The sequence below is a fragment of the Uloborus diversus genome, chromosome 5 (assembly GCF_026930045.1).
Source record: "Uloborus diversus isolate 005 chromosome 5, Udiv.v.3.1, whole genome shotgun sequence".
Taxonomy (NCBI): Eukaryota; Metazoa; Arthropoda; class Arachnida; order Araneae; family Uloboridae; genus Uloborus; species Uloborus diversus.
In genome coordinates, this window is record NC_072735.1 from 95,854,183 (window position 1) to 95,881,697 (window position 27,515).

Sequence of the window (27,515 nt, forward strand, 5' to 3'; positions counted from 1 at the left end):
TGCAATAAACAATATTTTATTCAAATTTTTGATATAAAATTTTGGACCGATTCAAATGCATTAATTAAATTAAAATTTAGAGGTCTAAAATTTTTGAAGAAAATACAATAAGTGGTAAGCATATGAATGATATACAACATTGCTTAAAAGGATCTAATACATTGTATTACACAAAAAACAACACAATACGAAGAGACAGTAGTATATTTTTCCATACACATTTTTAAAAAATGCTTAACGAATATGCGTGGAAATTTGCCAAACATAAAAAGGAGACTTTTCACCAAAGTAAAGCATAATTATCAAATTTACATGTTAAAAAACACATACACTTCTGCTTCAATTGCATCTCAGAAACAGATGAACTTAATTTATTCTTCTTCTTATATAATATATTATAATAGCTAAATTTTATGTCAAAATCATTGTTCTTTTCATAAAATAGTCTTCATTTTTGTTTTGCTTTTGATACCCACGTCAAGTATCAGAATAAACTTCACTGATCTATGTTTTATCAGCTGTTTCATCAACATTTTACATAGGTGTAATTGATAGAATTTAATTAAGTCAATGCTATTAGTTAATCTCCCTGATGCAGAGCAGAGAACTTATTTTCTAAATCAAGTTGAAGTTCTTTCTGTGATTCACCTTTAGATCGCACACCATGCTTGACAGACTGGAAACTTCTATCTGACTCACTGAAAAATAAATAGAACATAAGTCCATAAAAAAGATGAATGATTAAAGTAGCTTCAAAAAGCAAAAAGGATCATCCCCTCCCCTCCCCTCTCAAAAAAAAAAAAAAGTCATATGTTATAGAGAAACAGAAAAGAAAATTTCAGTTGAATAGTCCTAGATAAATACTAACAACTTCAAAGATCAAAACTCTGCTTCTTTATCCCAAATAATAAAAAATAGTCATGGCATTTTTTGTAGAGGTAAACATATTAACAAAATGGAAATTAATAATAGGTGCCATAGAAGTAATTTTTGAAAAATGAAAATTTCAGACTCATCCTAGAGAAAAATAAAGATATAAGAAATCTTCCTCTCCTCCTAGAGAATAGAGGTGTAGACTGGTTTTTTTTTTTTTTTGGTAGCAAATGGCTACTAACACCAAAAACTTCGGTAGCCACTTCAAATTTTTGGTAGCCAAACACATATATATATTTATATACGTATGAGTTAAAACTCTTAACCTAATAAAAATCAGTACCAGTCACCAATTTCTTTTTCTCATTGAAGGAATCAGAGTATGATTTGGATTGAAATAGGATGTCGCTAATATTAATGTTAAATAAAATTTAAGTATACAGATCCATTCAAAAAAAAAAAAAAAACATGACATATTAGTGTCATATACAGGTGTAAAACTACTAGGTAATTTTTGGAAAATATTCTGCAGTATTTAGATACAGCTTGTAACGTGATAATATTATACATTTGTAACACCATTGTTGCATTACATAGTTTGGATGTGGAGAAATAATTGCACTTTATAAATATAATTTGTGTATTTTTGAAGAAAAAATTGCCACTCGAACTTGTAATGCATACTTTAAGTTAAAAATCGAGTCAAAGTGCAAAAAATTTTGTGATACATATACAGAATTTGTTTATATTCTTCAAAAAGAATAAATGATTGAAAATTCTAATAGTGGGGACATTTCACTATGGATATTAATATATTTTGTTAAATGTGGTTTCAACAAAATAAGCTATTTTCTTTGATAGTTACTTTTGATTTTTTTTTTTTTTAAAGCATAGATGTATTGGATTCTATACAACATTATTAAAAGCATCTACTCAAGAGATCAAAACAACTAAAATAAGAAATAGTACATTTTGAACAATTTAATATCATTCTGAAAAATCTTGACGTCTAGAGCGACTGGCTTAAATGGATGACTGTCACTATACTGGAAGGATTTCAGTAAGGATGCCTTGGCCATCAAATTTGATTCTAAAACCTTAATTCAAGTGTGTCTCGTTTTAAAGACATGCTCTTCATGTCTAGGATATCTTTCCTTGAACTCCATACGCTCTCCACCTCAGCATTACTAGAAGTAATGCAAAGCATTATATCTGGTAATTTTTGCATTAGTTTGAGGTGACCTAGTTGTTCACTGCGCAGCATTTTCTCAAATGTAAAAAATCCGTCTTTTTAAAATGGCACTGTATGATGCTTTTCAGCTCCCTTCATTTTCAAACAGCTGCTTCACTTGGCGATCCAAATATTTTCTATGCATTTTTACTTTCTTCTATATCTAATATATAGAAGAAAGTATTGGATTCGTGCAAATTTTCGAATTTCGAATTTTGACGGATTCGAACGTTTTGAGGTGTGCTGAGTCCATTTCGACCATTTTTGGAAAATGTCTGTCTGTCTGTGTGTGTGTGTGTGTGTATGTATGTGTGTGTGTCACGTCTGTGTGTGACCAGTTTTTTGTGGCCGCTCTACAACAAAAACTACCGCATGAAATCGAACGAAATTTAGTACACATATGTGCCCCTATGTGAACTTGTGCCCATTAGTTTTTGGCGCGAATTCCTCCAAGGGGGGTGGAGCAATGGGACGTTTTTCGAGTTACGCGTGCTTGCTATTCCTCAGGAAGTAACTGGCGGAATCAAACAAAATTTGGTCCATATGTTGGTATTAACAGGAACAGGTGCTGATTCAATTTTGGTGTCAATAACTCAAACGGGGGTTGAGCTATAGCACATTTTTTGTCGTCAATTGTGACTGCTGTATCTCAAGAAATAATGAACGGAATGAAAGAAAAATTTATCGGCAAGTAGCCCTTAGTGGGTATAAGAACTGATTTTATTTTTGTGTCAACAGCTAAAAAGGGGGTAGCGCAATCACCCGTTTTTTTTTTTCCATTTTGAGTGCCCTATCTCAAGAAGTAATGCTACGTTCTGGTTGAAATTTGGAATATATGTGAATCCATATGTAAACAGGCTTTGGTTCTATTTTGACGCCGATCGCTCCAAGAGGTGTTGATTTTTTTTTTTTTTTTTTTTTTGCGAATAAAAATATTTTTATTAATGCAACAATAAGAAAGATAAATCGTAATAGATTGTCGTCTGCGTATTTCTCGTGATTTTAATTGTATGGAAATGATCGGAAATATTATCTCAATGATTTAAAATTTTTAACTGTTGCCATCTTATGTTTGTTAACAAATAAAATATTTGTAATTAATTCAAGCAAGGCTTTTAAAATAACTTTCAATTTTCGCTCTTTGCTTTGCTTTTGCAATAATTCAGACATTGGGATGGTCGTCAAGTTTTTGCATGTGTCATTTTGTTTTTGTTGGGAATATTGCTTCCTCGTCAAGCATGGGGAGGGATCAGAAAAAAAAAAGAAAAATATAGAAGAAAGTTTCGTGATGGCCACAACATACTAGTTTATTGTGGAGTTGCCATAATAAACTGGCCGATTAGGTTCAGCTGCAAGGGCGCCGATATAGGATTTAAGAGGGCAAGTGGGGGCTCAAGCCCCCCCCCCCCCTTAGAAATGAGAGCTTCCTTTCTTTTAGTGCTTTTTTCTTTGCAAAAATGTATACAAATTTCTTTTCAAGCCATTAATGAATAAGTTATTAAAAATGTCAAATTTTAATATCTCTAATAACTGTCAAAAAAAAAAATAGTGCAACATTCCCATGAATCTTTAATATTCCCCCATTTTAGAGGGACTCATAATCCCTAAATTTAAATTTATTGCCCTCTAAATCTTTGTTTTCCAAGAGGAACTCCATTAAATTACGAGTTTAATTAGTTAGGTAACAGGGTTCATACTCTATTTGGATGAAAAAATTCCATGACTTTTCCAAGACTTTTTCATGACTTCAATGAAATATTTCATGACCATGTTACACGAAGAGAATAGCACTGTTTAATCTCAACTTGGTAGTATTTGGAAAAGAGCATTAGCAAAACGTCTATATGAATGCCACAGCCTCATTGAAGCACTTACTCGTAATTGAAAAAATGTAAGTGCACACTTAAAAAACTAAACACAATTCTTATTTGTCTTCATCATATAAATTTAAGTAAAGCAAAAATGCAGTGAAGCGAATATGATGATGCTTAAATGTCTGATATTTTTTTTTAAAAACAGGCAGAATGATATTGAATGGGACAAAGGTTAAATGAGTTATCACTAAGTTTCAATAAATTTGCTTCAAAAGTTACCTTTTAGTGTCCCAACAGTGCCTTTAATCATCAATGTAACTTGACAGTATTTTGGTTCTTTAAAGTAAAGTTACATAGTTTAGTTCTTTATGTTTCTAAACCAGATCTTTTTTGAAAAAACCATTCAGTAATGAATCAATCTTCTGATTCAAAAGTATATTTGTTTTGTTTACAAATTTGCATATTTTCAAATGCATATAAATTAATAGGTTCAGAAATTCCAGAACACGTTTAATTCCCGACATTAAAAATTAGCAATGGGTCGTATGGATTAGTTTTGCGTGCCGTATGTTGGGCACTACTGTTTTAGAGCATTAGAATTCCTCTTTTTCTGTATTCTATTGCCTGACTTAAGATCTTTATTTCCTAAAACATTCAGCAAATTAAGATAAACTGATAAATTTAATAATAAAGTCCTTACGAGTGATGGAATCGAACTCACATGCAATTGAATTGTTTTTTTTTGAGTGGGCGTGGCAAAACTAAGAACGTGAAATTTCGCTACTACAGAATATGAAACATAAGAAAAATTGAAAATAACAGAAAATTCAAAATAAGTGATGTCCAGGCAGTAAAATCACATCGCAAAAAATGGTAAGCGGCTGCGACAGAAGTGGATGCAATGAGATTTCAAAATTCAGATTTGATTTTTGGATCGTTCAATTTTCCACTTTTAATAGCTTTTATGTGCTATACTGTTGAATCACTCAAGATTTCTAATGCTCCTTTAGCTACTGTTCCTTATTCTCTTTGTCCAGGACATTTTTTCATGACTTGGAATAAATTTCCATGACTTTCAATGAAAATTTCAATTTTCCATGACTTTTCCAGGTCTGAAATTCTGTTATTTTTTTCCATGACTTTCCAGGATTTCCATGACCCGTACGAACCCTGAGGTAATGATTAAATTGTGAAATAAGCTAAACTACTACAATAAGCTAAAAATAAATTAAAATTAAGCTGGCAAAAATAAATAAATATATAGTTGATTAATTTAGTTATTAAAATATAGTTTTCAATCGTCAAAAATCTTGAAGTATTTAAAAGATGCAAAAGGACTGAAATCTTAAACACTTTAAGTGATTTTTCGCGAATCCCGTATGCAATGTCGGCACGTCTCCCGAAAATAAGAGTATTTATTATTTATTAAAATAAGCTACTTCAAAGTAGCTTATGCCAAAATAACTTCCGATTGTCAAATATATTAAAATATGTACAAGATGCAATAGGATTGAAATCTCAAGCACGAGATGCAATTCCCCGCGAAGTACGAATACAAAGGAAGCATAGGTCCAAAATAAAAACCATTCATTAAAATTTAAATTTAAAAAAGCTAATCTAAAGAAGCCTGTCATTAAATCACTTCTGATTATCAAAAATATTGAAATATTTACACAATGCAAGTAGGATTGAAATATCAAGCACGAGATGCAATTCTCTGCAGAGTATGATTTCAAAAAGTTAGCGTAGCTCCAAAAGTGAATTCATTTATTAAAATTAATCATCAAACTTGCTAATCTAAGGTAACATATGTCAAAACAACTTTTGATTGTCAAAAATGACGAAATATGTACAAGATGCATAAGGATTGAAATCTCAAGCACAAGATGCAAGTCCCCGCGAAATACGATTACAAAGGAAGCATGGGTACAAAAATTAATCCATTCAGTAAAATTAAACATAAAATACGCTAATCTAAGATAGCCTGTGTTAAAATAACTTCCGATAATCAAAAATATTAAAATATTAAGAAGATGCAAAAGGATTCAAATCTCTAACAAGAGATTCAATTACACCAATAGTCTACACCATTAATACCACATCATAATTGTAACGTACAATTAAAACATTGAATTTTGAAACAAAAGTTGTTTAAAATAGCTGAAGCTGGTTATTAAATGAAAATATACATTACTATACATAATTTTATGTTGAACATATTATTGTTGAAATTCATAAAATCGAAGAATCAAAGAACTAAATACAAATTTATTTGAAGTAATCTAGAATCTAGGTGAAGTTGGCTTGTAATGCTATTTCTAGTTCACTCTCACATCAATAAGAGGGCTGCCACTGTTCGACTTTGACAAGTTTTTGAAAATTAGATTTAGTCGCTATGTGTGCAAATGCTGAAAATCCAAATATGTTGATGAAAAATGCACTAAAAACCTCAGAAAAGGTGATAATGTGGATAATATTTACATGTGACCACACGATTAAAAAATTATTCGTTATTACTTCAATTATTACTTTTTAACTTATTTATTTAAACATTCACACTAGGGATGTGCCGATTAATTGGCAGTACCCATTAATGGGCCATAATAGGCCACGTTGACTATTTTTTATAATTGGTCAAATTTTGCTAATAATTAGCGGAAAACCCAGTAGCTCAGTAGTAGCACATCATGCTTCCATGCCACAGTCCCGGGTTCTATTCCCGGGTCAGACATGGTCGACTCAGCCATTCATTTCTTCAGTGGGTCAATAAAATGAGTACCAAGTACTCTTGAGAACTAAACCCAGGGGGTTACATGTTAAGCTGACCATCTAGCCGGAACATCTATCTAGCACCCCAAGCCCTTGGTCAGAAAGATCAAGATGGGTTAGTCCTTGGCCCTCATGGGCTATTGTGTTTGATTATAATTAGCAAAAAAGATGTTTTTAATTTTTTTTTTTAAGTATACCTTCAACAAGAAACTATGATGAATACATTTATTAACAATAAATAAATGTAATTTTCTGCAAACACTATTAAAGAATGTAGTATGAAAGTGTACACAGTAAAACCAAATAGTTTAGAAAGTGTGTCAAATGGAATGAAATATTGAAGAATAATTCTCACAGCTGATATTCACATGACACTACTATGAATGATTAAATTACAAGCCTTTTAAAATTAGAATGCAAAAAACATGAGCAAGAAATTACTTAACCCCTCTCCAAAAACATATTTGCAATAATAAAAAAAAATTTCAATCCATATCAAGTCAAATATTTATCCTACCCTAAGCCTAACAAAGTAGCTGCAAGGCAGGGGAGTGAAAACAGTGGGAGAAAAATATCACTGTTTTCACATCACCTGCCTTGCAGCTACTTTTTGTTTTTACGCTACTATTATGTCGATTTAATTTTTCAAGTACAGAAATGTGTTTCTGATCCCACTACAATCTCATCTCAACTGTACAATGAAAAAGAAGCTTCCTATTGTTCTTTTTCTTAACCTTAGGAAATGTCTTTCGTATAATAATATAAATATTTTTCTTTACGTTATGACACCCTTTACCACAACTTTTTTTTTTTTTTGAGTTATCTTGTTCCTTGTAACTATACATATGATTATATATATAACATACTTTAGAATTACACTTCAAATTATTATTTTTGAATCAACAGAAAGTTTATTATTACTATCATTTTATTATTAAAAATATAGGTACAGTGACTCCCAAAAGTGTTCCTACACTTTGAAATTTTCTAGTGAAACCAAAATTATGCAGAACTGAATTTGAATACGAAGTAAAATATTTTTTCATAGCATTCCTATGTCGTTCCAAAGAAAACCCTGTAGTTATTTCAAAGTATTGACGGATCTTCTTTTTGAAATGGGTCAAAAAACGAAGAGACAGAGAAATAATATGACACAAAAGTCATTGTACACTCAAATATTTTCAAATAAATTCATGATTAAAATTATCATGTCTTTTTATTATTATTATTATTTTTGCATAGTGTTGACCTTTAAAAGTTATTTGGCTTTAATTTTTTATTCATTTATTCCTTAATATTGTGCTTATTACTTTAAAATGTATTCCATTCTATAGTAAGGTGCTTGATAAAATGCTTTAAAGAAAAGAATTGGACCGAAAACAAGATAAGAAAAGGTCAACCAGCAAAGTTGACAAAGCGCGATCAGAGATTTAGAGTTAAAAAATTTATGAAAAATACACATTTGTGTGTTGTAAAAGTTTCTGCAGAGTTAAATGAAAATTTTTACATTTAATTTGCACATAAAATTGTTCGCCAAGTTCTCTGATTAGCCAGATTAAATGGGACCTCTTCCTGCAGAAATTTTCTTGGCTGTGCGAAAAACAGAAAGCTTACGCTTTTCGTTCAGCTTTCATCATGCTATCCATGTAAATATTTTAAAAACCAATTTTAAACTCTTAGCCAAACATTTGGTTATCGAAAACAACATTGTTTTTTAACAAGATAATGATGAGAAGCGCAGGGTTTTCAACGTTTGCATCTAGTGCCTCAAAAATTGTCCTAATGTTTAGAAAATACCCCTTCAATCTACAGACTTGAACTTAATGTAACATATTTAGAGATATCTGGAGACTAGGTTATGGAAAATACGGCTTTGAAATGAAAATAGAGCTAGAAACAGTAAGACTCGAAGCATTGTTGAAAACTTACTCAGAAATTACGCAAAAAAAAAGGAAAGAAAAAAGAATGAAATCTATTCCCTGACATTTGAAAGGTGTTGTTGACACTGACTATCAACAGCACCTTGATTTTTACTAAATGTGATATTTTACTAAATAGTAACTTAGTAAAAAGTTTAGATTATTTAATAATAATATAAACATTTTTTTAAGTGTACAAAAACTTTTGTGAAATAAAATTTCCGGCATTTTTTGGTTTTCGATTTTTAAAAAATTAAGTTTTAATATTTAAAAAAAATTTCATTTAGTTTTTTCGAAAATTGATTATAGATCTTATAATTAAATACCTGTTCCGAAATATTTATCCCAACCAACGGATAGATTTCTATTTCATTGAAAGTCGTAGGTGTGAACTTTTGGGAGCCACTGTATATACTTTGTTGTTATTAGTATTACTTTATTATTTTTACAGTTGATAGTTAAAGTAATGAATTTTCTTTTAATTTTAATTTTTCAATTTTGAATAAATATACGCATATATAGAGGTGAACCACAAAATGACTGTTGCCTGAGTAAAAGCCCTGATGTCATACCAACGGTTATGCATACTGAATTTCCAGCATCAGGGATGGTTCTTGGTGTAGTGAAGCACATGCGATGCCTCCTTTCTTTTTATTTGTCAAGGTGCCAGAGTTAATGCCGTTGCTTACACAAAGGTATTAGACGGAGTTGTCAAGACCTGGATCACTACGGCAGCACGTGGGAGACCGTATATTTTCCAACAAGACTCGGCACCATTCCATACAGCCAGAACAACTCAAGATTGGTTATGCAAAAATTTTCACGATTTTCTCACGCCTATCATTTAACACTCTAGCTCCTCAGATCTCAATCCAATCAACTACAATGTGTGCATTTTGAATAGATTATACTGTTGTGTGAAAGATGAAAAAAAAAATTATCTTACTCAATTACTGCACTTTAATTTATGTGTGCTAGAAAGTGTAGTTAGTACATACAAATAAAGAAGACCACGAAGAATACTGCAATATTTTTGTTAAGTATGGTGCAGAATATGTTATTCAGAAATGTACAGAAGTGCGAGTACACAATAACAAAGTAAGAATAGGTTTTGTACAGAAACGCATTAGTGAGAAAGTGACTACTACAACTGAAAAAAAAAATGAAATTACATACAAACCAATCAATACTAAAGACAGAAAAACAATGTACACTTAAATCTTACCTGAGTTTATATTTATTACTTTCGGCAGCTGAAGATAGAGATGGAAAATGTAGTTCACTAGTAATTTGAGGAGCATGTTTAGAGTATCTCTTACTAGAACTACCAACGGGTGTAGTTGCAGGGGTATTTCTTAATGCTGGGGGTCTGTACGTGCCAACAGGTTTAGGTGTTTCTTCAGTTGTTGTTGGTTCAGGTTCTTCAACAGGTGGCTCTAGAGAAATTTTCAAACATATTAGAATCAATTAATAAAAAATTTCTCAGAATCTGAAACTTATGAGCAATTGGAAGATTTTTATACATTTCATTCAACTTACTGTCATTAAAATAAAACAACACAAAACAGTACAAATATCAATCTAGATCAGAGGAGACAACCTATTTTTATCAGAGTATCCTACCTCATATTACAATGACTTACAGGCTAGAACAAATAAAATTTCCAAACATTTGATATTTTTTAAAATTACATAAAAAAACATGGGGGGGGGGGGACAAAAAGAAAATTACCTACCAAGAATTGTTGTAATCAGTACTTCATATGCTTATTTTATTAATTGCACCTATTTCGCAGAAACAAGTTTCTTGTAATCTAGTTCCAAATTTAGGACATTTTGACTAATCTTAAATTTTTATTTGAAACATTGAACAAAACAACAACAGGTCATATGGATCAGCTTTGAGAGCCAATATGGCCCAAGAATCATAAGTAGGTCACAACTGCTCTAGATATCTGTATTGTTTCAAAATACTAATACAATTGAGCTCTCTTAATAAGACCACAATTAACATGGAATCACAACGACAATTCAACCGCAACAACAAGTTCCATTCAAGGTACCTAATTAAGTAAAAAATATTGCATTTAATACGTACATTAAAATGTAAGTTTTGGCTAAGAGGAACAAAAATTTCAGTTTTCTTGACAACAAATTATCAAGATTAAATACCACAACTTTGTTAGGAGAAATTACTCAGTATTTTACATGGTTGTAGGAAGCCTAATAGGTATTGAGATGTGTGTATTAAAGCCTTTTGACCAAAAGACATTTCAATTAGTTTAGAGATAAAACTATCTTTAATTGTGGAATAAGACTTTAATACCATTTTATGAGATGCAGTTATCAGGCATGTCATTAAGAACATCGGGTCAGTTGCCCCCCCCCCCCTCCCAACCGGGATTTAAAAAACATCATGTTTATTAGCATTTTGCATGTTCTTTGGTGTTTTTTCGAACTAAATGCATTTGGTCTTCCCCTTTTGCCCCCCAGGAAATGGCGGACCTGGCAGTTAGAAAGTGTTTATACAGTGGCTCCCAAAAGTGTTCATACACTTTGAAATTTTTCAGTAAACCAAAACGCAAAACTGAATTGAATATGAAGTACAACATTTTTCACATCATTCCTATGTCATTCTAAATAAAACCCTGTAGCTTTTTCAATACATTGGCAGATCTTCTTTTTGAAATGGATCGAAAAACGAAGAGACAGAAATAATACGCCATAAAAGTCATCATACATTCAAATATTTTTGAATAAATTCATAATTAAAATTATATGTCGTTTTTTTTATTATTTTTGCATTGTGTTGACCTTAAAAGTCATTGGGCTTTAATTTTTTGTTTATTTATTCCTTAATATTGTGCTTACTAATTGAAAATGGCTGGTATTTGTAAAAAAAAACCACAAACACCGTTCAAAATTTGAATTTTTCCCTCACAGTAGTGTTAAATTGGTTTGAAATGTCTCTAAATTAGTTAATTTATTCCATTCTATAGTAAAGAGCTTGATAAAATGCTTTAAAGAAAAGAATCAGACCGAAATCAAAAAAGAAAAGGTCAACTGGCAAAGTTGACAAAGCATGATCGGAGATTTACAGTTAAAACATTTATGAAAAATACACATTTGAGTGCTGTAAAAGTTTCTGCAGAGTTAAATGAAACTTTTTACATTTAATTTTCACCTAAAATTGTTCGCCAAGTTCTCTGACTAGCTGGATTAAATGAGACCTCTGCTGGCAGAAATTTTCTAGGCCATGCGAAAAACAAAAAGCTTATGCTTTTCGTCACAAAATCAATGATAAACAAGCTCAAAACGTTTTGGAATTACGTCTTACTTACAGATAAAAATGAATTCATTATGTTTGGTTAAATTGTATAATTGTAAATAGAAGAAAAAATTTAGAACTTAATCTTAAGAACTTAGTTGGACCAGTTAATCAGGATGGCGAAGGTGTTCTTGTGTGAGGGTGCATATCAGCATCAGGACTTGGTAGTTTGCAATTTTCTGATGAAATAATGAATCATGCTGTTCATTTAAATATTTTAAAAACCAATTTTAAATTCCCAGCCAAAAATTTGGTTATTGGAAACAGCTTTGCTTTTAATCAAGATAACAATAAGAAGCAAACGGTTTTCGACGTTTGTGCCTAGTGCCCCAAAAATTGTCCTAAAGTTTAGAAAACACACCTTCATTCTTCAGATTGAAGGTGTATTTTCTAAACTTGAACTTAATGCAATACATTTAGAGATATCTGGAGGCTAGATTATGAAAATAAGGCTTTGAAACGAAAATAGAGCTAGAAGCAGTAAGACTCGAAGTGTGGTTGAACACTGACTCGGAAATTAAGCAAAAAAAAAAAGAATGAAATCTATTCCAAGATGTTTAAAAGGTGTTGTTTATACTGCATGATGTTCTACGAAATAATAACTTAATAAAAAGTTAGATTATTCAGTGATGTATAGACATTTTTTAAAGTGTACGAAAACTTGTGTGACATAAAACTTCTGACACATTTTGTTTTTTGATTTTTTAAAAATTAAGTTTTAATCTTTTTTTTTTTTTATTTCAAGTAGTTTTGCTGAAAATTGATCATAGATCTAATAATTGAATACCTATTCCAAAATGTTAATTCTGACCAATGAATAGAGTCCCACTTCATTGAAAGTCTAGGTGTACGAACACTTTTAGGAGTCACTATGCGCTCTTTGATGAGATATATGAAGAGTGAAAATTAGTACATCTAGATTCATTTACAAAAACAATAAATTTTCCTTTATGTAAATTTACAATGTGTACATTAGTGACCAAGTGGAGTGCCACAAACACGCTGACTTGATACCTGTCAACATCCGAATTTTGCCTTGATTTTCTTCAAAACTGATTTTGCAGTCAAGTCACTTATGAATGTAAAAGTACTTTATTTTTGGGCCATAATTAGTCAATAATGAATCTTTGCACATTAAACACTCAATCATGGAATAAATGTTAAAAAATCCACAGCCCACATGGTGAGTTCACTAAAAAAGTGGCGATTTAAAAGAATGAAAAGACACTTAAACCCCAGCAATTTTTTTTCATGCCACGAACTTACTTTACATATGTTATATATTTTTCTATATTTACACTGCAATGGTTTGCCCAAACAACTGTTTTTAACACATAATTCACAGATAATATGTTTTAGATTATTATTAGTCACTACACACAAACGCATGCCCAGCAATGCAATCAAATAAAAACATATTTATTTTGCTTTATACTGAATAGCACAGAAGAAATTATAAAAATGTCGTAAACCAGAAGCAGCAGAAGCAGGTGCTAAAAGATTGCTGAGAGTAACAGCAAAAGGTTGATATAACGTGTACACAAGGGATCAGAGAAACACAAAAATAAGTCAAGAATAGTAAGAATTCAGCATATAAATTCCAAATGTGAAGGATTTTGAATATTTAAATTGAAAAAAGTCTTAACTATTGAAAATAAAAGAAACCTTTTTTCGTTTTTCAAAATGGTGTCGTTTGTTAGTTTTTGTTTCCTCACAGTGGTGGTTAGTACAAGAACAATTATTACTTTTGAATTTAAAAGTTTTTTAAATAGCAGATGAAATAATTAATTTTAATTATAAAATTAGTTAATTACACGTAGTTGGCCAAACAAAAAATCTTCAGCTTTGCAAAAATTTCAGTATTATATATATCTTAAATGAAAAAAGAATTGCATAAGAGCTCTCTCTCTGTGTCCATTCATTCTGTGCAATTTACTTCAGATATAAAATCAAACCAGAATGTTATTTGGATGGCATGTGCTGAAAAATCTATTTTATTTTTATTTTCTATCCCTTTCTTTGCAGTTTTATTAAAATACAGTTATACTGAAATTTTTCAAAGAAATTTATCACAAAGAATCTATACTCCCTATTAAGACCATAATACTTCTTGACAATACATTTAAAAAATAAACAAAAGTTAGGAATGACTCCAAATTGTAGGAAGCAAATCCTTACTTTCTTCTTCAACTTCTGCTGCAGGAACCTGTACACATTTCCATGGACCACTCTGACCCTCTGAATTTTTGTTTGATTCTCCATTTTGTTCTGAAAGCATCTGTTCTTTTAACTGTTCTTCTTCTTTCTCTTTTTCACTACAGTTCATAAAAGTTATTTTTAAAAAAAACTGATTTTAAATACAACCAACATAAATTTGAAATAATTGTGAAAGAGATTTTTCAGTATTAATGTTACTAATATTAATTAATTCAAAAATCTCCTTTCAGCATGAAACTAAGTTTTTATTTTTCAACATAACATTTTTTGTAATGTTGAATAAGGTCCACTCCCTGAACCATGAAACAAAAAAGTATAATTCTGAACAGGGGTGCAGAAGTTTTTTTTTACTTTCAACATTTCCCGAATTCATATACAGTCGAACCTCCATTTATCGAACTTTCACATATCGAAATTTTCTATATATCGAAATCCCAGCAAATTTCTATGTTTTTTATATAGAAAAATTGTTTCTGTATATCAAAAAAATCTCTATATATCATTATTTTTTTGAGACATTTGTAGATTTTTTTTTCTACTTTAAACTGCTTGTCTCATGAAAAATGAAGGTTTGAAGAGAAAATTATGTTTACTAAAGGTTGCTACGGAACTCATAAGAAATCTGGGGTCGAAGAATGTGTAGTGAAGTCGTTGTTCCATTCTGAAATTCCCTCAAGTTTATTTTAAATCTTAGCTGTAACCAGTAACACAGTAAAATCAGTTTCAAATTATCGCTTTTGTTTGTTGATTATCATTTCTAGTCTTCTTAGCTTCAGTAAAAATCATTCACGTTAAGTAGATTGATTTTTTACTTTTCTCTAGATCACATTGTAAAAACGAAAATCCCCTAATGTTGCGATCAACTTGAATTGCCGAAGAATATAAATATGTATGGTTGGCGTAAAAATGTAATTTCTGTTAATTTTTTAATCATTAACTTTCATTTAATCCGATACTCGTATAAATTATAAATTGGGTTTCATACACGAAAATTAGCTTTTATTTTAACGTTTTAAGATACTTTTATGATAAAATAAGATCGGTTCCATATATCGAAATTTCTATATATCGAATTTTTTCCCGGCAATTTGCTACTTCGATATACGGAGGTCCGAATGTACAAATTATGCTACTTTTCATAAGTTTAAAGAAACTGGTCACTATGCAGATAGCCTTCAAAATTGTAAGGCAAAGCGTAAATTTAAGTATCTGGTAAGGATTCAGAATAGAGAGTTGTAGCAAAGACTGGCAGATAACATAGACAGGAATCCTAACAGGTTTTTTGCGTACGCTAATTTGGGGAAAGTTCGAAATACTCAAACTGGGCCATTGGTTGATGAGCATGGAAATTTAATCCAAAATGATAGGGATATTGCTAATGTTCTTAATAATTTTTTCGGGTGTTTTTAACGACAACTGTATCCCAACAGTTGACACCAGCAAGACACAAGCTATAGTAGAGCTGGAGGACTTTTTATTTTCCAGGGATGACGTTTTACTTCATTTGGAAAAAAATTAAAGAGACTAAGGCTCCGGGCCAGATAATATTTATTCAAAAATTTTAGTTGAATGTGCAGGGAAATTAGCAGATGTAATTGCAAATATTTTCAATGCTTCTTATAACTCGGGGACAATGCCAGAGGATTGGAAGCTGGCTAACATTACACCACTTTTCAAGAAAGCTTCTAAAGGGAGTGTGGGAAATTATAAACCTGTGAGTCGAACTTTGGTGGTTTAGAAAGTTTTTGAAACATTGATAAAAATTAAGATAGTAAAGTTTTTAGAGACTAATAATCTATTGACTAGTTTTCAGTACGGTTTCAGGAAAGGTAAAAATCTTGCACAACTAATTTATTACATTTCTATGACAAAGTTACCATGACTTTAGACAATAAGAAGCCTGTAGATATTCTTTACATTGATTTTTAAAAAAAGCTTTTGATAAGGTACCGCATGTTGCTCTACTTAGCAAATTAGCTGATATAGGAATAGGAGGAAAAATTTTCATTTGAGTAATAAAATGGCTGACCGGACGGAAACAAAGGGTAGTTGTAAAGGGAAATTATTCTAAATGGAGTGAGGTTTTAAACGGGGTTCCTCAGGGATCAGTGTTAGGGCCTGTTTTGTTCACTTTTTTTATGAACGATATTCATAAAAATATTTCTGGGAACATGAATTGTTTTGCTGATGATGTCAAAGTAATGGGGGTTGGGGAAAATGAAGAACAAGCAAATCAACTGTAAGAGGATCTGGATCATATTAAGGATTGGGCTGATAAATGGGGTATGGCTGTTAATGTTGGGAAATGTCAAGTGCTACATTTAGGGCATGGAAATAAGTGTACAAGTTATTATTTGCAAGGTTCAGTCATTCGTCAGGCCAAAAACGTTACTGATCAGGGCATCTTAATAAGTCAGGATTTAAAGTTTAGTCAACAGTGCAGCTTAGCTAGTAACAAAGTCAATAAGATGCTTGAGTTCAGCAATAGATCTATTTCAAATAAATCTAAAGAAGTTCTTCTGCCCTTATATAGAAATTTGGTAAGACCTCATTTGGAGTATGCTTTTCAGTTTTGGTCTCCTTATCTTAAGAAATATATTAATGTTTTGGAAAGGGTTCAAAGGCGGGCTACAAGGCTAATAAATGGACTTTCTCTTTCAGACTACGATTCCGGCTTAGAATGCTAAATATGTACAGTTTTGAGCAAAGAAGAAGTTCAGCACTGAAAACAGGACAACCCGTCATTGTTTTAAGCTATTTAAACCTCAGGCTCCTCATGGATATTAGAAAAAATTATTATTTTAGCAGGATAGTGGAACCTTGGAACAGCTTACTGGAAGTGGTGGTAATGAGCAAGGGAGTAGATAGTTTTAAGAGGGCCATTGATCTACACTGGGGATTGTAAATTGACTAGGACCAGCCTTGCTGGGCTCAGAGCCTATTGCTGGTCATCACTTTTATATTTGTATAAATTTCTCCAAAAATTTAACATATATTTAGAAGCTTAGAAAGAAAAAATTATTAATTACCATGGGTATAGAAAATTTTGCAATATAAAAAACAAATTATGTCTTTAAAACCTTGAACTAAATGCATGCCAAGCAAGTTCCTTGGTTCCTTTAAGGAATCTAGGCATTTGAAAAGTAAATTCATGAATGCATGCAAGTTTAAATCTTAGTCTTATGCATAATATTTACTACTAATACATGTGCATTATTAATCAAATATTTAATGAAACTGAAAGAAAAGGTAAAGCAAAGGAGATAATGCATTTACAATACATGTGAAAAACAAATACAAAAAGCTCATAGTAGAGAGAAGCAAAGTAATATAAGCAACCAAAATTAAAAATTAGAGAGATAACCAGTACAAATGGTAGGTGGACCACTCCTTTGTCTTGGGGCAAAAGATAGTACTAGTAGCGCTAGTAGGTGCTGCTGTACAGTATGATTTAGATTTTTTTTTTTTTTTAAAGAAAATCTACCCAGGATCTGAATTTTAAACACAATTTACTCGCAACTTCAAACAGTCCACTTATATCTATTTGCTTCTCACTGCCTCAAATGTTATAAAAAAGAATATTTCAGAACTAGAAAATTAAAAAGGCTACGATATTAAAAAGTAAATATTAAGTCCAACTTCCACAGTACATGCATGCCATAAGGACCCATTTATAGGGTAGGCAATCATTCACAGCACAACCCATTCACACAAAGAATGGAGAAAGACGGGAGAGAGAAGGTACATCCATGCCCGAGTCAGGATTAGAACCAGGGAGGAACCCCATCACAGTCAGACTACTCTGACCAATAGACAGTAAAAGAGGCACTGCAGGTCTGTTACCATTACCATACATAACATAAAATAAACAACTGTTGAAAATAATCGTAAAAACAAAATTTGTGGTGTCCAAGATAGAATAACACAGTAATCAAAAGCAAGCGAGTTTCACAAAAATTAATCCAACTGGATTTCAAAATACAGTCGGATCCTGAATTACGCGAGGGATGCGTTCCAAGACCATTCGCGCAAGTTGAAATTTCGCGTTGTGGAACAACTTATGTTTAGAAATATTTTATTAGCATACCTGATTATTTCAGACGTCTGTTAACACCCCTCAAATTGTTTCAAACCATTTTTTAACTATATATTAACGTTTCTTTTATAAAGAACTGACTTTTTAATGCATTTTAGAAAAAGCGTTTCCATAAATTACTATTATGAAGCGCAAAATCAATGATCAATGAGAGACGCGAATTAAAACAGTATGGTTCATACATTAAGTACATTACTGAGTTATAATACCACTGAACAGTAGATATTACAAACTTAATTATAATTTTTTAAATGATGAAGATGATTCATGGTTTATGCAGTGTAGGAATATCCCTCTTTCTGGCCTCTTTAAGCCTCAATGAAAGAGGCGCTTCCATTTTCATGATGTTTGTATTTTGCTTAGACACTGCTCTGTAAGCTTCAGTATAAAAAGTAAGTTCTGAAAGTCTACGGATTTCCTTTTCTTGAATTTTAGTTGTACGTGTAGAAGATTCACTCGTACAACGACCCAAGAAGTGAGAAGGAGACTTCCACCCGCAAAAGATTTGAAACATAACCTTTAAATTCCCCCCCCCCCCTCTCCATCCCGTTTTTTGACACTTAGTTGCTGATGCTATTTAACGCACAAATATTTTTATAAAATCTCGTCTGATATGATTATTATTGAAAAGAAACTTTCCGGTTCAATTCTCTCAATTCATTTAAAAGGCTCAAGGTTTTGTTGAAATACACTTTTTGCATCTTCAGTAGATTTACTACTTCAAAATATTTACAATAAATCTATTTTCTAAAGTGTGAATGAATATTTTTAATATTAATTCTGAACTTAATTTTTCATGTTGTCGCCTCAGAGCAACAGTAAGACAGCTTATTCCAGAAAGAACACTAAGATCTATTGTTGCTTCCCTTTTCCTAAAAATATAATTTATTCTTAACTTAGAATGTAATAAACTTTGAAACATTTGTGAAAATTAAATTTAGTTGATTAATAGAAAGCTTGCAAGTTTTAGAAATTTGGAAGCAAATTGGGGGATCAAATTTTAGATTGATTTGAGGAAAAACCAAGGACCCAGACCTGCATTTCTCCACGAGCTGGAGCTCTAAATTTGCTTGCTTTGGGGCTCCTATTAAGGTTTAATGGTTTTGTTTTGGTTTTGTTTTACTTTTCCAGTCTTTTAGATAGATCTGAAAATTAAATTTTTCACTATGTATCTAGTGGCGACTCAGTCATTTTTTTATTATAAATAATCACTTGATCCAAGTAACCAAAATTAGAAAAATGAATGTTGTTGCAGTCATCAATACCAGTATAGGAAAATTAAAGTGTGCCCATATAATTTAAAAATCGAAATATATTTAGCAAAATTTTTTATCAAATGATAATGACTAAAAAACAAAGCATATTAAATCCATTATAATGTTTATTTTCATTAAAAATTGCAAATTAAAATCTGAAACAGGAAAAGTGCATAAATATACAGTAAAATTTTAGCAGCTGGAGCATATCCAGAGCTAGAGTGGAACCATGGCAGACCTGGGAGCAGAGCTGATCATCAAAAAAATTTCAGTTCTGGGCTCTGGGTCCATGGCGAAAACAGCACATTGAACACAATGTAAAAATAGAGATGAATTTGGGCTCATTTTAGAGAGCACAGGTTTGCCCGAGCCCGAAAACTTGTAACCGAGCCTGGGTGATATTGTCTATTACAGAAATCTGAGCCCGAGGTAAACTTTCTTGTATCAAAAACCTTCTACAGCCTGACATGATTTTATGAAATGTTAGTATCAGTTGTTGTTTTACAACAACAAAATATGGGTACTTATATTTCAACTGCGATTGGTTCAAAATGTTTTTTTTTAACTCCTTCCGAAAAATGTTATGTTTAATATTCTTCATCAACATAAGTTTCTAAATTTTCTCAAAATGCTCCACTTCAAATTCATTACTGTATGACATGTTGTAATTGTAATCCCAAAAAAAAAAACATATTATAAATGAGCGTTAATGTGTTTTGGGTTCTTTCTTTTTGGTTAAATTTTCACATTGACTGAACTGGTTTAAATGTTCGTTTTTTTTCCTCACATATATTCATAATGTTTTTAGCTTTGAATTTTTTTGGAGATTGACGATTAAATATCTTAGCTCGTGTCCAAGCCCGAGACCTATTTTTGGTTCTAGAGCCTGAGCCCGTTTCGGGCCTGGGCTCCGGCTGTCGGGCCCGGGCTGAGTCTGTCTCATCTCTGATGTAAAAGGCTTTAGAATGTGGGAATTCAAAAAGATTAAAACTGTTTAATAACATTGCAAGCTTCTCTCCCTTCCAAAAAAGTAATATTCGTTTTGGACACGAAAAATTTCCCTAAGACATACAGGGTTGAATTTTATTAGAAATGAAGTTCCAATAGTGATCTCTGAAGTGAACTGAAGAGGAACCTTGCTAAACGCAAACCAAAACTGTAAACTGAAACGCGAACTATCAAATCCAAACCAAAACTTTTTCATTTTTGTTTCGCGTTCGCGTCCATATTGTAAAACAGTCAGTCTCTCTCGAACCACCATAGCATGTAGATATGTGATGTAACATTAGCTAATAAATGTATTTAATTTCTTTATTAGTTAAATTATTGAGCAGTGACTACATAAAGCATGTAACAATGACAACACTACACAATTAAAAGAAATATAAAATGATTATAGAGAGACGTGAACAACAGATGAACAAATGAAGGTAAGCTGTTTGCTTATCTATTATCATCTTGTTTTATTTAAACTGATTTCATATAAATGAATAATTATTATAGAATGGCCTACCGAGTTATAACAAATTTTAGCTAGCTAACTTTTAGTTAGCTAACTAAAAGTTAGTTATTTTTACTAGTTACACAGAACTTTTTACTAGTTACACAGGTTTATTACTTTTTACTAGTTACACAGGTTTATTACTTTTTACTAGTTACACAGAAAGACAATATTTACATATGTTTCAAAGAACTTTTTTAAACAGAATTAATTTACATAATTTTGCTGATTTCTTAAATCTAAGTTTGCTCACTTTGTTCTGAAGAAATTTTCAAAATTAACACTTAATTACCTAATGGACAAAGCTTGTATTCTAAGTCCAGAGTAATCTCTTTCTTTTTCTTCAACATTTTTCCATTCATCATCTTCCTAAAAACATATAGTATTCTTCAGTTTTTTTTAAATATTTCACATTAATTTATCAATATTAAAGCAATCAATTAAAAAATTATTTTAAAATTGCACAGTGAAAAAATGTTAGGGAAGAGTCGAAAAATGTTAGCTCTTTCTCCCTAGCTTGCAAGAATATTTTTTTTTTTTTTTTTTTTTTTTTTTTGCCAGCTATGTCATTACCATTATTTTACCATTTCAGGGCTGCCACTGAATTTTTATTCTGAAAATTCGCTTTAGTATTTTGTCACATGAAAAAGTCTCTAAAATAGTCGACAGCTACAGGAAAATAGTTTCTAAATAAGCTTCAGAAAATTCATTAAAAAAACAGTTGTATTTAGTACAGAGTTGGCAAAAAAAACAAAAAAAAGGGAGGGGGGGTTAAACCAGGTTTTATTGGTTTAAACCAGGTTTGTTTGGTTTTCATTACTATTTCGAAAAGATAAATAATTTTATTCTAGGAAAATTATGAAGATTTTATGAATTAATTGTTAATGAACGTTTAATATTCATATTTGTACCTAATTTTTGTGTAATTAAATAATCAACAGGAAAATCTTGAAAGTTCATTTCCTCATACTTAGAAATTTCTGTAGGAGAATATTGTTAGAAAATCTAATTATTATAAAAAATACTATATGTATATGGGTCTTGGTATAAAAAAATCAAAGAAATAATTTACTGTGATAGTTCAGGCAATATTAACTACTAATGGCCAAGAATGAATTCAGGCAAATTAATTTCACGTAAAATTTAAGTAAAATTAAAATCACGCGTTCTTAAACATGGAAAGTATTTTGCAGTATCTACAAATGAATCAGAAATCTAATATACATTATACAACTTTAAAAATCAAAAGACCAACAACACATATTTTGTTTAAAGATTTAAAAAAAAGTTACAAATCCATGTAATTTATTGCCTAATGTATCAGTGACAACAATTATAGAAACAGGACAAGTAAGTTTAAAGAAAATCATTATGTTTTCCATTGTAGACATTATTTCTCATGATTTAATGCATTTAGGAATATAATTTTTTTATCAGAAAAAAAAAATCATTTTAATTAAAAGGCTCAGGACAACTGAATGAAAATATCCTTTTAACATATTTTTAAAATGAAAACTGTCATAACAATTAATATTTATTTATTCTTCTATTATTCATACATGAGACATTTTTTATTATATTGTGATCAAAAAAGTTTTTTTAAAGGTGAAAATTTGTCATTCAATTTTTTTTATAAGAGCACAGAGTTACATGGCTATTTTTATAATTTTATACATTTTCTGTTCTTGCTCTGACTGCATCGTCTATCGGGGATGCAAAAAGTGCATGTATAAGCGCAATTTTATGCCTACTCTAAGTGTTCTTGGACTTCTTTAGTTATGTTTTTTCTCTTCTCATTTAAATATTCTAGTGTTAAGATATTTTTACAATACATTGTTTCAATGGTACATAATCGATCTCAATAAATCTTAAGTAATCAAGCAAATTAGGTAGTAAATGAACTTTTGATTGAAATATGCTTTTAGACTATTTTGAAACGCAAAAAACAAAAAAAAAAGATAATTGAATAGATAAAAAGAGCTACTTTTAATTTTTCTCTGTGTAATTTAGAAAATCTTAGTCGGTCTGCCTTGCATATTTTTACACCTAATAGGAAAGCTGCATTGATTGAAAAAACCAAGAAAAACTACTTAACGAACTTTCATTACCTTAAAAAATATAACTTTCTAAATTTATTTAAATCTATAATTTATCTACATAGCTGTGCTAGTTACTTTGCATCAATTAGCTTTTACTCTTTGCAATAATATGGGGAAAACAATCGAGTTTTTCAACAAAAAAAACATTTTTGAAAAAAACTGCATGGTTTAAAAGAAAACAACTCGTTTAAACCAAACAACCCTGATTTAGTATCTAATAAAAATCCAAGAAAACTTTGAAAAATAGATATACCTTCGGTTCTGTCTCTTTAGCAGGAGAACTTTGATAAATGAATTGCCAGAATTTCCCTTATCAAATGCATAAAAATAAAAAGATTTTTGGACTTGAACTTTTTTTTTAAACACTCAGCTGATACTTCCATCTTTTCTATTCCTAGTATTCTAAGTAGAGACATACCGAGTACTCGGTAACTACTCGCTTATTGGCCAATTTGCCGAGTACTTGGTACTCGGCCAATACTGAGTAATCTTAAAAAATTGAATATTGTTTGAAGCAGATTTTACAATTAATAAAAAAGTGCAAGCATGTAAAATATACTGCAATCATTTACAATTCAAATTTACAAATAAAATTCAAATTTTAAGAATAATGAAGTTTGTAATGCTTCAATGGAGAAAAACTTATATTTTAATGCCCCAAAGTTAATGAAACTTACTTATTAAAAATGGGACAAAAAAGGTAAGTACAGAAAATATGAAATGTTTATATTATTAAATGAATTTTTGCAACTTATTAAATGAATTTTTGCATTATTTATAAGAAGTATAAAAATACCTTTTCTTAAAAAATAAAACAATGTTAAAAGCACAAATATGCAGGAACACTGCAGACAAGTGTTTTGGCATTACAAGGAATGCTTTTTTCAATGCAAAGTGTGAGCTTACGGATTTAAAGATATCCGAAAAATATCTGATTTTTTTGCATTCATTAGCTCACATATTATGCATTGAAAAAGATGTTCCTTGTAATACAGAAACATGTGTCTGTAGTGCTCTTGCACATTTGTGCTTTTAATGTCGTTTCATTCGCTTTTAAAAATTATGTTAAAGTTTAAGGTTTGCCGGACTAGAAAAAGATTGATCTGATTTTTTTTAATTCCAACTTGATTAATCCTACCTTTTATGTATTTGTTTATTTTTACTTTAAAAAATAACTAATTTGTAAAGTTATTGACTTAAACAAAATCTTTTAAATAACGCATAATTAAATTTCAGCTGGAATTTTGTTTTAAAACTATTATTTGGACATGGAGGTCTATGCTACTATTCCAAAGAGTTCATAATTCGTCACATGTGTGTCGGTGGTATTTCTTAAAACATTATTGGAAATCGGTACTCTGCCAAAGTGCTATTCGGTTGGTCTCTAATTCTAAGGGAAGCCCATTTAACATTACACATGTGTGCAATCTTTGAATTACACAATATTAAGTACAAGAAAGGGATTAATTATGCCCAAGTGATCGAATCAAATAATAAACAAAAACCAGTGAGTTTTAATGAAACTCTCTGGTTTTTGTTTATTGTATCCTTATTCAATAAATTATAAAGCGGAGTGGATGCTATCGGATTTTGATATGTTAAAAATTGTAGCTTCAGTGAAAAAAACAATTAAAAGCGTAAATTAACCTAAAACCTAATCCTTAAAATTTGGTCACGCATGTGTGCTTTAGAACTTAAACTCCAGGACCAGTTGTCAATTCACCTGGTTTTTGAGCATTGTTTGCTGAAATAACACTTTCAAAACCAAATTTGATCATAATTGATATCCATGATTTCCCATGACTTTTCAGAGTGCAAAGAAACTCAGTACAATATATATATATTTAATGTATATAAGTATTTGGTCACTGAAGCAAAATAAACCAGCCCAAATATTAGCACTAAATTCCACCTTTGCAAAAGGAGTCTTTATGGTATACAGATTTTTGTAAATCAGCCGCTTTTACGATGTCAAATTTTGTGAAGAGGACGTTTGATGCAGAATTTGAGGAAGTGGTGGCAAAGCGGACCCAATTTGGGTCTGGATTGAGCCCTGAACATTTATTTATTTTTCTGATTGGGTTATTAGCTTCCGCGACATACGAAATTGGCATTTCTGAATCATGATGCTTTAGCATATCTATGCTGGTCTCATGCTGACCACTCAGTGCAAGTAAAACTCAACAATTTTGATGCCACAAGGTGATATGGAATTCAAAATACATTTTTTTTCTCAGCAAAATATTTTTTAAAAAATCATCTATGTATGCAGACAGTTGTACATCTCATCTAGGGCAAATGCACATATAAATGTGTATCAGTGTCTTAAAGGATTATAATTAAACTAGAAAATCGCCTGTCATGGTATGACGGAGGAAAATTGTTTCTATATTTGAACGAAGCAATTGCCTGTTTGGTGATATTTTGATAGTTGAAATTTTAACTCTAACACCAGCGGATTAACCCTAAACTCCAGTAGATAGAGGTTAATTGTTTTGGTTTCTTTGTTTTCCTAAAATTAAAGTCTTAACAGTAAAACAATTAAGTTACCAGATCGAGTTCAGCCTTGTCACACTAAAGCCTTTCCCTGCATGTTAAACATTACCAAAACATATTATCAAATTATCATGCCGCAGCGTGAGTTTCATTGTTGAAAAAAGCAGGTTACTCAATCATCGGCTATTATTTGTATCAGGATAAGCACAGAGATAGCTAATTACTTGAATCCAAACCTGGGAACTTGACAGCAGATCAACCCTTTTAAATTAGTTATAGAGACACAACAGGTGTCTGGGCTACACATTTTCGAACATTTTAATGGAATAAAATTCTTTGTAACATGCTAACTAATTCGGCGATAGTCAATGATAAATGTAATATTTCCAGCCAATATTGTGCACATAATTTGACATCATTTTCACAAAACATTACCAGGAAGGTGCAGAAGCAACTAATTTATCAGCAATTCTCAATATACATGGCTGCAGTACTATACTTAATCTAACAGCAACATTTAATCCAAGAAATAACTTTTTATAACTACTGATAGACATTTGAATTGTTTTGGTACCAGAATGAGTTTATTGGGGGGGGGGGGAGACCAATATTTTTAACAATCTTCTTAAGGTAGCATCGTCCTTTAAAACAGCTTACTTCTTAGCAGAACTTCCCATTTCTTTTATAAAATAAATATATAACTGTAGAAAAGGCAAACTTTGGATAGTGATTTAAACTTAAGATACAATACATCATGAAAAAGGATCAAGTGTATGTATTAGTTTCGTCAGGTTCAATATGAAGCACAATTCTTTGCTTATAATTATTTATGTAGACTATTTCAAACCTTGTCAATAAAATGTAATTTATCAACTTATCACGATTAATGAAACGGACATTACATAATCAAAGAACGAATAATGAACATAAATAGTGCTAAACACTTTTTTCAAGCAGTAAAAAAAAAAAACAAAATTCAAAATTAATTTAAAAACGAATTTAAATCTTAAAGACAAGTAGCTCAATGATGATGTCAATCGCAACGCAACAGCTGTTTTTAAATCCCTATCACAAGCATTTTTTTGAAAAACAAATGTACTTGAAATGCTGATTTATAATAGTTGAACAAGATTTTATTTACCTGTTCATTTGGAACTGACGGTATAAGTATTGATGGAGTATTACTACTGATGGATATTTTTTCTTTGACATCCTTTTTAGGTGCTGGATCAACTCTTTTACCTCCTTCTTCTAATTTCTTTGCTATTGTGTCCGATGTGGTGTACTTTGATTTGGCCTTTCCTTTCTTGCTTTTATCCTTCTTAGCAAAGAAATCATCCAAAGTAGAATCCGCCATTATGATAATACAAGGAAATGTTCCAGATCACACCAATTCGACGATTGCACGCAATGCAAATGCAGCTAGCCGCTTGGAATCGGCCAAAATGAAAGAAGCACGTAAAATATTTAGTGGCGGTCACAGCGAAGAATACGATATTTTGATACGTACAAGGCCACTGAGCTAAATAGTACACCTGGAGTGACATCTGCGGTATTCTTACAATATATAAAATAATAATGCTTATTCCCAACTCCAACGAACTATAGGGGGCACTGAAGTCACTGTCTAATGGCGGACTTAAAAACTAAAACAAACGCACATGGTAACGAAGAAAATGCTAAAAGTGTTGTGATTTTTGTTCGTACGTATGATGTTTTCGCTTTATTCTTTTTAAATTAATTTTCAAAGTCTTGTGGATATTCTGGCCCACGTAGAAAGAAATGAGAATTCAAGAAGCATTACTAAACGTCAAAGATTAATGCAAACTACGTAGTTCGTAGTTCTAAGCAGCTATTTCCACGATATTGAATTCGATATTTATCAATTCTTGATAAAACTAAATAATAATTGTGGC

The 27,515-nt window shown here is 31.0% G+C and overlaps 1 protein-coding gene across 1 annotated transcript; it reads right to left on the minus strand.

Moving 5' to 3' along the window:
- LOC129222535 (protein CDV3 homolog A-like) lies at window positions 1-27,063 on the minus strand. The gene is made up of 5 exons (XM_054857048.1): window positions 26,741-27,063; window positions 21,297-21,373; window positions 14,113-14,249; window positions 9,832-10,042; window positions 1-698 (listed from the first exon to the last, which is right to left on the minus strand). Exons 1-5 carry the CDS (start codon window positions 26,954-26,956, stop codon window positions 581-583), a joined length of 759 nt encoding a protein of 252 aa, XP_054713023.1. The 5' UTR covers window positions 26,957-27,063; the 3' UTR covers window positions 1-580.
- Window positions 27,064-27,515: the final 452 nt, after the last annotated feature.

Excerpts from the sequence above, each read along its gene's own strand:
- LOC129222535 (XM_054857048.1), bottom strand. The coding sequence starts at position 26,956 with ATGGCGGATTCTACTTTGGATGATTTCTTTGCTAAGAAGGATAAAAGC. Across the intron at positions 10,043-14,112 it reads AGCAGAAGTTGAAGAAGAAA|AGCCACCTGTTGAAGAACCT; the intron begins GTAAGGATTTGC and ends AAATTTCTCTAG. Across the intron at positions 699-9,831 it reads AGTAATAAATATAAACTCAG|TGAGTCAGATAGAAGTTTCC; the intron begins GTAAGATTTAAG and ends TTTATTTTTCAG.